Consider the following 12,031-nt stretch of genomic DNA (forward strand, 5'->3'; position numbering starts at 1 on the left):
CAAACTTAAAAACTTCTGTAAAGGGGCGCCTGGGTGGCTCAGTCGGTTACACGTCCGACTTCAGCTCAGGTCACGATCTCATGGTCCGTGAGCTCGAGCCCCGCGTCGGGCTCTGGGCTAATGGCTCAGAGCCTGGAGCCTGCTTCCGATTCTGTGTCTCTCTCTCTCTCTGCCCCTCCCCCCTTCATGCTCTGTCTCTCTCTGTCTCAATAAAATAAACGTTAAAAAAAAATTTTTTTTTTTTTAAACTTCTGTGAAGGAAGTAATCAACAGAGTGAAAAAACAACATACTGAATGGACGAAAATATGTACAAACCTTATTTCTGACAAGGGATTAATATCCAGAATATATAAAGAACTCCTAAAATTCAACAACAAAAACTAATAATCCAATAAAAATGGGCAAAGGACTTGAATAGACATTTCTCCAAAAAATATATACAAATGGCCAAGAAGCCTATGAAATGATGCTCAACAACACCAATGGCCAGGGAAATACAAATCAAAACCACTAAGAGATATCACCTCATACTTTTAAAAAGGCCCCTGTCAGGGGCACCTGCCTGGGTGGCTTAGTCAGTTAAGTGTCCAACTTATGGTTTCAGTTCAGGTCATGATCTCACAGTTCATGGGTTTGAGCCCCACATTGGGCTCCACACTAACAGTGCAGAGCCTGCTTGGGATTCTCTCTCTCTCTCTCTCTCTCTCTCTCTCTCTCTCTGTCCCTCCCCCATCCTTTCTCTCAAAATAAATAAGCTTAAAAAACTTTTTTAAGTGGTAAACATGTTTTTTAAAAAAGTCCCTATTAAGGGGCACCTGGGTGGCTCAATCAGTTAAGTGTCAGACTTCGGCTCAGGTCATGATCTCACAGTTCATGAGCTCAAGCCCCACGTTGGGCTCTGTGCTGACCACTCAGAGCCTGGAGCCTGCTTCAGATTCTGTGTCTCCTTCTCTCTCTGCCGCTCCCCTACTTGTACTCTCTCTCTCTCTCAAAAATAAACGTAAAAAAAATTTTTTTAAGGCCCTTTTAAAAAAATAACAAGTGTTGGCAAAAATGTGGAAAAATTGGACCTTTTGTATACTGTTGGTGAGAAGATAAAATGGGGCAGAAGCTATGGGAAATAGTATGGAGGTTCTTCAAAAAATTAAAAACAATTACTATATGATCCAGCAACTCCATTTCTAGATATATACCCAAAAGAAGTGAAAGCACATCCATGTTCACTGCACATTGCTCACATCAGCCAAGAGGTAGACTCAACCTAAATGTCCATCTACAGGTGAACAAGTAAAGAAAATGTGGTAAATAGACACGATGAAATACTATCAAATCTTAAAAAAGAAAATCCTGTCATGTGCTGTAACATTGGATGAACCTCGAGGACATTATGATAAATAAGACAGTTACAGAAAGACAAATACTCCATTATTCTACTTATATGAAGTATTTAAAGTAGCGAAACTCTTAGAGAATAAAATGGTGGTTGCCAGGGGTTGTGAAGAGGGGGGAAAAGGGAGTTGTTCTTCAATAGATATAGTTTCAGTTTCACAAGATGACCAAGTTCTAAAAATCTACTGAACAACAAGGTACAGTTAACAATACTGTCTGTACCATACACTTAACAATGTTTAAGTTGTTCAATTTTATATTGTGTGTTCACCACAATAGAAAAATTTAAATGAACTGCTAAAGACCTGAGAATAGTGAAACAATCTTGAAAAGGGACAAAATCGGAAGACACATTTCTCAGTGGCAAACTTAATGCAAAGCTACAGTTAATTTTGACAGTGTGGTACTTGCAAAGATAGACCTACTAATCAATGGAGAGTCTAGACATAAACCCTTACATATATAGTCAAATAATTTTCCACAAATGCACCATGATAATTCAATCGGTTAAGAATTCTCTTTTCAACAAATGGTGCTGGGAACAACTGGCTATCCATATTCAACTGGATCCCTACTTCACATAATACACAAAAGTTAACTCAAATCAAAGACCTAAATGTAAGAGCTCAAACTAGAAGATTCTTAGAAGAAAACAGGGGTAAATCTTCATGAGCCTGGGTTAGACAGTGGTTCCTTAGCACATTAAAAACACAAATGACAAAATAAAAAATAAGTTGGACTTCATCAAAATTTAAAGTACTTTAAAGTACAGTGCTTTCTGGACTTCAGGTGCCTGGGTGGCCCAGATGGGTAGGCACCCGACTCTTGATCTTGGTTCAGGTCATGATCTTCCCCAGTTTGTGGGTTTGAGCCCCATGTCAAGCTGTGTGCTGATGGTGCCCAGCCCGCTTGGGATTCTGTCTCCCCTTCTCTCTGCCCTTCCTCTGCTTACGTGAGCACATTCTCTCCCTCTCTCTCTCTCTCTCTCTCTTTCTCTCTCTCAAAATAATAACTAAAAAAAAAATTTTTAAGCTTCTGTGCTTCAAAGGACACCCTCAAAAAAGTAAGAAAGACAACCCACAGAAAGGCAAAATACTTGCAAATACTACATCTCCTAGAGGATTTGTGTCCAGAATATAGTGTCCAGAATATATAAACAGCTCTTACAACTCAACAATGAAAAGACAACCTAAATGAAAAATAGGTAAAGGATATTACAGACATTTCTTGTTACACAGAACTCTACAAATGGCCAGTAAGCACATGAAAAGACACCCAACTTCATTAGCCATCAGGAAAATGCAAATCAAAACCATTTCACACCCACCAGGATGGTTAAAATTAAAAGACAATAGCAAGTTTGGAAAGATGTGAAGAGATTAAAAAACTCATACAGTGTTGGTAGAAATGTAGAAAGGTGCAGCTTCCTTGAAAACTTTGAGGAACTTTTGCAGTTCCTCAAAAGTTAAAGATAGAGTTGCCATATGACGTAGCAATTCCACTCCTAGGTACATATCCAACAGAAATGAAAACATTTGTACACAAATGTTTACAGCAGCAGTATTCATAATAATTAAAGGTGCAAACAACCCGAATGTCCATCACTGGATGAATGGATAAATAAAAGATGCTATATCCATAAAATATTAATTGTACGTTTTTAACAAGTAAATTTAGTATATTACATGCCAACAGAGCTATTAAAAACAGTATACTGCTATGATTATATAGTCCTATCACATAAAATATTAAATATTCCAATTAAAAAATAACTTAGAAATTATCAAACTCGCTTGTTTTACAAATGATGAAATAGAGGCTCTCAAACCTGGGTGGGAAAGAATGGGGCCTGTTCTCAGTCTGGAGTAGATAATGATGTGCTGCTTCTTGCACTAAGATACTGACTGGATGAATACTAGATGGAGGGTTCCTATAGATAGCAGCTACTGCCGTGTATTCTTTTTCCCTTTAATTATCATATAACTCTGGCCTACTTCTAGGGGTGTATTTTTGTTGTACCCTTACAAGTCCCTCTTTCCTCTTCTACTTCACCCAACACAAACTATAATAAATGGAAACAGGATAGTTAGAAGGGGAAAGTTAACATACCCTTGCCTTGTCTGTGGGAAGGCCACCAGTTCACCTCAGAGAATCAAGACAGATTCATCTCAGTATCATGTATACAGAATTTCCACCCAATGGCCAAGAGACTGGAACATGCCCTGGCTGGGCACACGGCTGTCAATTATTGAATATATTTTTTCCTGGAAGAAAGCATCTCATCTAAGGGAAGGACTGTGAAAAATGGCTCATCTCTCTTCCCTGAAACAAGGACAACTAAGCCAATTATACATTCACAAGACACCATGAAAAACTTACCAGAGAAAGCTTCAAATACAACTATTAAAAGGTTAACCTTGGCTAAAAAAGGTAGGGTAAAGTAAAAACTATAAATAACTTTACAGAGATTTGCTAATAAATTATTAATATATTTGCAAAGGTATTGGAGGGCCCCAAAGAGTTTGGTAAACTGACAAAAATCATTGAAATGAGAAAAACAAAATTGTTTTATTCATCTCTGGTAACACAGGTTTTCCCTGTTCAAAAAAAATGAACTTTTAAAGAGAGATGAGGTATGACAATTATTTTCTATTTAAATGTTTTGAAAATTCTTAAAAATAATTCTATGAATCTTCTAAAATGTTAAAGTAGTATTTTCCCAATGCAAAATCTGCAAATATTTGTCTTATGACCTGAAAATGATCTGATACTCATCCTGGTTTTCCTTTACATTGAGGCAACAAAGTAAATACATTTTTTAAAAAATCAAGTGATAACACCAGGCTATGCCAGAGGGAAATCAAAGGGGGGAAATAGCAGCATAGGAAAATTAGTAGACTATATTACTTTTATACAGATTTTAAAACATATATATCCATTAATTATCAATTTTTTCTAGATACATAATAAGATAAATTGCTAATAGACCCATTCATATACACAATTCAGTCAGTATAAAAAACGTTTAATTACAATATACTAGTCACCAGAAATACCACTTTTATCCTCTGAAAGATTAAAAAATGAAAATAACACTTTTCATTGCTGTCAAACGTATTCAATTTTCCCCTCAAATGAAGTTTAGATGAAAACAATGTGAGTGACAAGCTCCAGCACAGGCAAATCTTGGCAGCCCTCAACTCTGTCTATCTCCTTGGCCTGTTAAGCAAAATTCCTTCACAAACTGTTGGTCTTTGCAATAACTCCTACAAAGCTCATTACTGCCAGCATCAGCCTATCCCCCATGTTGTGCATTTATCCCTGGGATGCATATCAACATGTGGCACATGTCCTTGACATGCACAGAAGAGCTGCACCCCAGGACAGCAGCACGCACGACAATAGTGTCGACTCTTACTTCTTTATGGTTGCTGGGATGTAACCGAGAAATCTAATAACTGTGACAGTGGGGCCTTTCGGTTTTTCCTTGCATTTCTAGACAGTGAAGCTGCACAGACACTAATGAAAGGTTAAATGAATAGGAATAGTTGACAAGAGGTACAATAAAGAAGGAGCTTGGTAATCCACAGACACTGAGCAGAGATCCTTGGTTCAAGCAGAGAAAGGACAGCACATCGTCGAGTCACAATATTTAAAACAGCTTGCTATACACAGAGGCTTTTGTGTCTGGGTACACGTCTGGCTTTGGACTAAAAAAAAAAAAAAGGGATACTGAAAAGGAATTTCAGCATGGGGCACTTTGGCAAATGTAAGGTCATAATAAGAGAAAAATGTTTTGTGTGGGTTGTTACATCTTTGTACTGAACACAAAAAAGCTGGGACTATGAACTCATGAACCACAAGTTCCAAGACAATACTGTACATTTTGACAACTATTAAATACTGTATCTAAAGGGCTGGTTTGATGTGATTCCCACTGGTAAGATATACATGCAATGACTCATATAGCTGTTTCACATTCGGCCTTCCTTGTGGAAGAATTCCTGATACTCATCTTAGAGTTTTGCAGTCAATTTCTAGTTTTCAGTGAACATGATTTGTTACAAATATCACTAGAACTCTCAAGCCATCTTCCACTCATTGCAAAACTTCCCAGCAGCCTACTGTAAGGAAACTGAATTTATCATGCTAGCAAAGTTGAAGTACAAGGCAAACTTTTTGTAATTTCAAGTGACTACAATAGTGAAATGCCCTCAACTAACATTCTTAATTATTAAATTTATTTATTTTAGTTTAGTGCTCTTCTCACTACACCTTAAGGGAAGGTTATATACCTTAGGGAACTGATTTTAAATTATAATAGCAAAACTATATCTAAATTACTAAGAAAAAAAATGTTCCAGAATGTCAAGGGAAACATACAGTAAAAAACAAAAAAATATTTTGACGTTAGGTACTGATTTTTTTTCAAAGAAAAAACTTACGACTCTGCTATGGCATGAACCTTAAAAAATGATTATCTGTAAAATCATCCTATGCATATGCATGAGTTGAATATAGGTTCACAATAAATGGTAAAAGCGTACTGAGAACATGTTTTAAAACAAGGCAGCCTCTTTGAACAGCCAAATTAAATTACAGCTGAACTCTTGAGTGTACTGAGGGATCTAATAAGCAACAAATAAAGACTTTTATTGGCTAGCAACATAATGAGAGTTACTGTGTGAAAGATGAAAAAAAGACAAATCTGGGTAGTTTATCTCATTGGATTATACTATTTACTTAAATGGTAAATAAGTTTGTCCAAAGTAATGCTACTAAAAACTAGTATGTAAATATTAAAGAGCAATTATGATCAATGACTCTTTAATGTAAACATATTGCAAATTCCAGTGGAAAGACTGATAAACAAATGTGAAATTAAACAACAAATATTGAATTTAATACCACTTAAGTTCTATTTCTTTAAATTTAACTTACTTACTGATTCGTAATATATCAACGTTATAAATGGTTTACTATTTTATGCTTATAAACGAAGCATTTATTGTAAAGGAATTTTCTCTCTGGAGTACGGCAGTTGTATGTAGAACTCCTTCAAAACCATTATTTACAGAAAGGAGGTTGTCCTTAATGAACTGAAAGAAGGTATTCCCCTCCTCAGTGATTTGGTAGGAAGTTACTTTTAATAGAACTTTGAAGAGTGGCCTCCTTACAGAAGTCCCTCAGTTGGCGAAATAGACAGTATTCAGCAAACCAAATCCTATTTAAAGCGTATTTGGTCGCATTTTGCTTGATCTTCAAATCACTTCAAATCACATAAAAGGTAGAGAACCCTAGAATCCTTAGCTGACTACTTAACTATTCTTGTAGAAAGTTCTGGTGCTTTTGTCACAGCTTAAAAAAAAAAAAAAAACAAACAAAAAACCAATAGCACCTCCAAGCCTAAACATTAAGCCAGTATTTATTATCTACTCTTTTTCTACAACATTCTGACTGCCAGAGTGATTTCTGTTAACCTTAAGTATATCTAATAAAATCATAAGGCTCCCTCTAGCTCTTCAGAGAGGAGTTTACTAACCAATGATCCTATGTAATTCCCATCCAACAGAAAAGATTTTAGGAGGCTCCCTCCTCTTCCACAAGAAATGTTTTCAACTGTTTCTTGCAAGGGTGTAGATGGTATATGAGACCATCTGCAGGGGAATTCACAAAGCACTGCTCCTTACAGCCACATTAATTTCATCTATTAATTGCTTCCAACCTAAGCTTTGTATGGAAAATTCTAGAGTAAAACTTTAACCTGTTTAAACTACATATACATTCCCAACTTAGATTTACCAAGCTAGTTAAAATTAATTTTCATCTCAAAAAACAAATAACATATATGAATATCTACAGAAATCCAAACTTGTGATCTGGTCTCAGTTCTAAAAACCTACATTTAAATGCAGAATCTTGACTTTAAAAAAAAAAAAATGTACTGACATCGTATCTCTGGAGTTTACGTAAAATAAAAGATGCTGATGGTAACTGCAGAAAACATTTCCACGTACCCAAGTATTTACACACAACACTGGTAATGACTTTCTTAATTGTTTAATCTTTTCTGCGTTTCAGTATTGGATATTTTAGGGTGGCAGTTATTTAGAAGACTATAAATAATACAGACGAAGTACACCATTGATATTTAGCCTATCTTACGATATTCATAAAAGCCACAGTCAACAGGCAAATCATTTCAAACAAGTGAATATGAAAAGTGCTAAATTGAAAAAAAAAAAAAAAACGCTAAAACGAACTCCACACACTCACAAAGGTCATCTTTCACATACTTCTGGAATATTTAAAATGGTGCTGAACCTTAAGTATAAAATGAAAAATAAAGGGAACCACGAACTTCAAGTCATCACCTATTCTGGTCTCCCTTAATATAAGAAATATTCCCAGGAACAACAAAAAGAATAGCTCCTTCCACCCCCAACCCCCGCCCCTTTTTGAGCCAGTGTCCAATTTCTTCTTTTCTGAACAGCTGTATTATCCAACTTAAGTTGCTCTGCTAATTTCAGTCCCACAAGGACTAACTTGGAAGGCAAAAAAATACAAGAAAAGATCAATTTGCTGGGAAAGATCAAATGAGAAAACTGTGGGGACAGCACCAGGTCAGCGTGTGGAGAACTAAGCAGACCTGTTCTTCATTAACTGTGGCTCTCTGGGGATGTCACACACTACCTGTCCGTGGGCTTTATTGAACCGCCTAACCCGCCTCTCTGTTCCATTCTTCTGGGCCCAAGTGAATCATATCCTGCTGCTGACAAGTTAGCAGGGGACTGCGGCTGCAACATGAAAGTACTTTTCTTTCTTGTCTAAATCAGGCAGATTTTTGAAAAGACGACACAGCATTGACTCGTGACATGGCAAGATGAAACGAGAGGTCTGGGCCGGTCTTGGAGCTGTGCAGATAAAAGTAATCAAATGACACTCCTGGAATGCAAATTGGCATTCTTGACTGCAGCAATTGCACAACCATGAAACATCCCTGACAGCAAGCAAGATTAGGACAAAATGTTATGTAAAGCACTGAACTCAAAAACTCTCACTTGAAAATTCAAACTGTAACACTTACATTTTAATATAGCAATAGTCAGCTCTGCTTTTGTCTGCTTCTTTTTGTAATCACATATCCCTGCCTGACGGATCTCTCACATTTCAGGTAGAAGAAAAAAGAAAATAGGTATTGGGAATGTATAACTGCTATTAATGTTTCCTCTATATTTATTTTTAAAAAGCACAGGAGGGTGGTTGGTGCTTGTTCAAAGTTCTACATGCAAACAACACTGAACTTCATATTCTCCAGAGGGAAGGAGAGACAGTTTCAGACTTTTCTCACAAGATCCTCAAAGCGAGTTCACATTCAGGTTCAATATTATTTCCCTCAGGTGAAGATACTCTTGTACTTTGGTAGAGTGATTAGCAATCTGGATTTCAAATACTCTGCTCTCCGGGAACAGAAAAAGTAGCTGCAACTAAGAACTTCATTAAGGCTGAACACTTTAAATGAAACAGCTACAAATATAGCATAAAACGCAGATACCCTAGAAAGGTTCGCAAGGGATTCTGAGTGTGTGCGTGTGAGTCCAAACGGTAAAGAAAGGAAGTTCTATTAACTTGTATAAGCTCTCACTATTCTGGAGTATGTCTTCAAATCAGACACACTAAATATTAGCGCCAGGAATAAACTCTTCCAGTTAAAACACGTATGTGTGCGCACAGTGAACATCTGAAAATGCAGGATACGAAGCAGTGGATCACAAATGGGTGTAGGCACTTTCCAAAATGATTAGTATTTGGGAACAGGCGTGTAGACAAACAGCACACAGGCTGGGGTAAAGAAAAATAGGACCTACAACGGGCTTGCACAGTGTTCCCGCGTAAGATGCCACTGGAAGAAAAACTCAAGCACTGAACAGATAGATTTAATACTTTGTTTTGACGCCTCCGCCTAAAACACAGGTTCCAACCATTGCAAGTGTCCACGAAGTACATAAAAAATAATAAGGCAGGCCACTTTCTGCCACTTTAATCCTGGGTACACAGGATTATTTTATGGTGTCTTTCGTACATCAGCTTCACAACAGCTTGACTCTAGGGTAAATGGGAACCACTATAAATCGCACGCTGCTTTCAAAACCACTTTAATTTCTGTCAGCGTTACTGTAACCACAGTCTTGGGCGCACGCTACTTTTGTGTGTGTGTGTGTGTGTGTGTGTGCGCGCGCCTGCATTTGACAGTCGCATCTCCTACACTCCAGTTGTGACTTTGATCACTGAAACAAGAGATGTCACATTAGGGGGAAGGGAAGAGAGAAAAAAAAAAAAAACGCCAACCCGCTATCTCCCTTCTTTTCTACATATTCCATCTACACGCAGAACACAGTATATATCAGATCCCCCGGGGGGGGGGGGGCAACAATAGCAGCACTGGGTGGAAGCAAACTAAAGGGAAGGGAGTGGTCCAACCCCATTGCTAACAAATCACTTCCCCGAAAGCGGACAGAGCGCTCATCACCACGCGAACTCACTGCACGCTGCCTCGCTGCACAGAAGCCGCTTCGAGGAGAGGAGCCGTGCTCGAATCTCGCCTTCCCACCTCGTCCACCACTTGCACTTGGAACTTTTCCTAGCCTCACTACACGGGGGATGTCCTCCAGTTTTATTTTCTTTTTTTTTTTTTTTTTTTTTTTTTTTTCCTTAATTCTGCCCCCCCTCCCCGGGCCCCAAATGCTACCCTGCAGGCAACGTGTAAGTAAAACAATTGGGCGCCTTGAAAACTGCACCTCAAACATCTGTCTCTTTCGGGTTTATTTTCCTGCCCCACGTTTCGCACATTCTTCAGAAAGTCTCCAGGAGCACCTTCCTACGTTTTCTTCATGTACAAAGGGAGGGTTCCCGAACGCGAGGGCGAGGGGAGAGGAAACGCCAAGGTGCCGGGACCCGGCGGCCGCGTCCTCGCGGCGCGGCGCACCAGCGCGCCCAGGCGCCCACGCCCAGCCGCCCGGCCCTCACTCGCGGGCAAGTTTTAAAAGTTACCGTTGTCCAAAACGCTTTCCTCTCCGCCCCGAACTCCCTCCAGCGCTCCATTCATCCCCCGCCTCCCTTCCACCCCGTCCGCCCCAGCCCGTCCCAACTCCCTGGAGCCTCTCGCTCGCCGGCCGCTCACCTTTCCTCGCCCGCCGCGAGAGGGGGCGAACTTCCGAGCCCCTCACTCTCTCCTCACACACATACACCCCTCCCACCCCGGAGCTCTCCTCGCAAACTTGGGCCAAGTTGAGGGGAAATTTCGGGAGCACGGCGGGGGCCGGGTCGGGCTGGGGTTCTCCCCTCCAGCCCGCCCTCCTCAGCGCCCCCCTCCACCTCACGCCGCCGGACCTGAGGAAAACACGGCCCCCGGGCGGCCCCGGGAGCGCGCGGGCGCGGGGCTCGCGTCTGACGAAGTCTAGAATAAAAAGGAAAGGAGGGTGGAAACTTCTTACCATCTCGGCATGCTGGTTGTCAAGTGCAGCCCCCGCCTCTTGGTCTCCTCTTAGCGGCCGCGCCTGGACCAGCCCCTCGGCCGCCTCTCGCTGCTTCTGTCTCGGCCTTTCTTTCCCTCCCCCTCCCGATTTCCTCCGGGCCGCCGCTCTCGCCGCCTCCGCCTCTCCCCGCCCGCCCGCCCGCCCGCGCGCGCCCTCGCCGCGGCCCCTCTGCGCTCAGGTGACTGATTTACACACGCGCCCAGGGTCGCCCTCGCTCTCCAAGCCGGAGCCTGCAGAGTTCCCCGGCTCCACGGGACAAAAAAAAAAAAAAAAAAAAAAGGAACGGACTGTCCCAGGAGGGGGCTGCTGTGGGGGGCGGGGGAGAGACCGGCGGGCGAGGTGACCTGGGGCGGATTTGCAAGCCCCACAAGTTTCTCCTCTCTGCAAAATTGTCGTGACTACAATGTTGCTTCCCTTTTGCAAAATAGAAGTGGGTTAGTTTTGTTGTTGTTTGTCCTCAGATTCTAGGGGTTTCGTGAGGGAGGATGTATATTTCGCCTCCCCACCCCCCCCCACCCCCGCCCTGTTACTGTTCGCGCGGCTCCTGGTGGGGATGGAAAAACAACTTTGGCGCCCCCCGGGGGGTGCGGGCGTGGAGGTGGAGGTGGCTGCCAGCGCCCAGCTGTCAAAGGCAGAAACCCCGAGGAAAGGGCGCGAACTTTATCCCGACTGCAGCAAACCGCGGCGTCGCTTTCCTTTTCGGGCGCTCGCCGGTCTGTGTCCCCTTTGACCAGTTCCTCCTCCCGCACCGCCGCCGCCGCCCCCTCCTCCTTTCCCCCTTCCCCTTTTTCTCTTCCGCCGCGGCGGCCCCGGCGCCCCCTCGCCCCCGCCAACCCAGGTCCTCCGCGCGCCGCCTGACAGAAGGTGAGGGAAGCGGAGGAAAACCCAGGGGACACAAACTCGGGACAGAACGTGCTGGGCGAACAGGCAAAAAAGTTGCGCGCCGCCACGGGGGGAAAGTTACTGGTGGCAGCGTGTTTTGTGCCGGCCCAGACGTCGGCTTGCGGCGAGGGCTTCCTTCCCCTTCCCCTGGTCTGGGCCGCGGGCCTCGGGCTGGAGACGGCCCGGGGAGAGGAAGGGGACCGCCGTCTCCGCGGGGCAAGAC

General features: G+C 42.0%; 1 protein-coding gene across 11 annotated transcripts in view; it reads right to left on the reverse strand.

The window, feature by feature from the left end:
- BNC2 (basonuclin 2) overlaps positions 1-11,045 on the reverse strand; it is a 436,316-nt gene extending 425,271 nt beyond the window's left edge. For 4 of the 11 annotated variants that reach the window (XM_019415420.2, XM_053907963.1, XM_053907962.1 and 1 more), the window contains exon 1: positions 10,885-11,009. In XM_019415420.2, the coding sequence (XP_019270965.1) occupies positions 10,885-10,887 (3 nt within the window). In that variant the 5' untranslated portion in view covers positions 10,888-11,009. Of the gene's footprint in view, positions 1-10,884 lie in introns of all 11 variants that reach the window. The other 7 variants (XM_053907966.1, XM_053907965.1, XM_053907967.1 and 4 more) reach the window with 5 other exon arrangements.
- Between the last annotated feature and the right edge of the window lie 986 nt (positions 11,046-12,031).

Source organism: Panthera pardus, unplaced genomic scaffold (genome assembly GCF_024362965.1).
Source record: "Panthera pardus isolate Hobbes unplaced genomic scaffold, ASM2436296v1 HiC_scaffold_20, whole genome shotgun sequence".
Taxonomy (NCBI): Eukaryota; Metazoa; Chordata; class Mammalia; order Carnivora; family Felidae; genus Panthera; species Panthera pardus.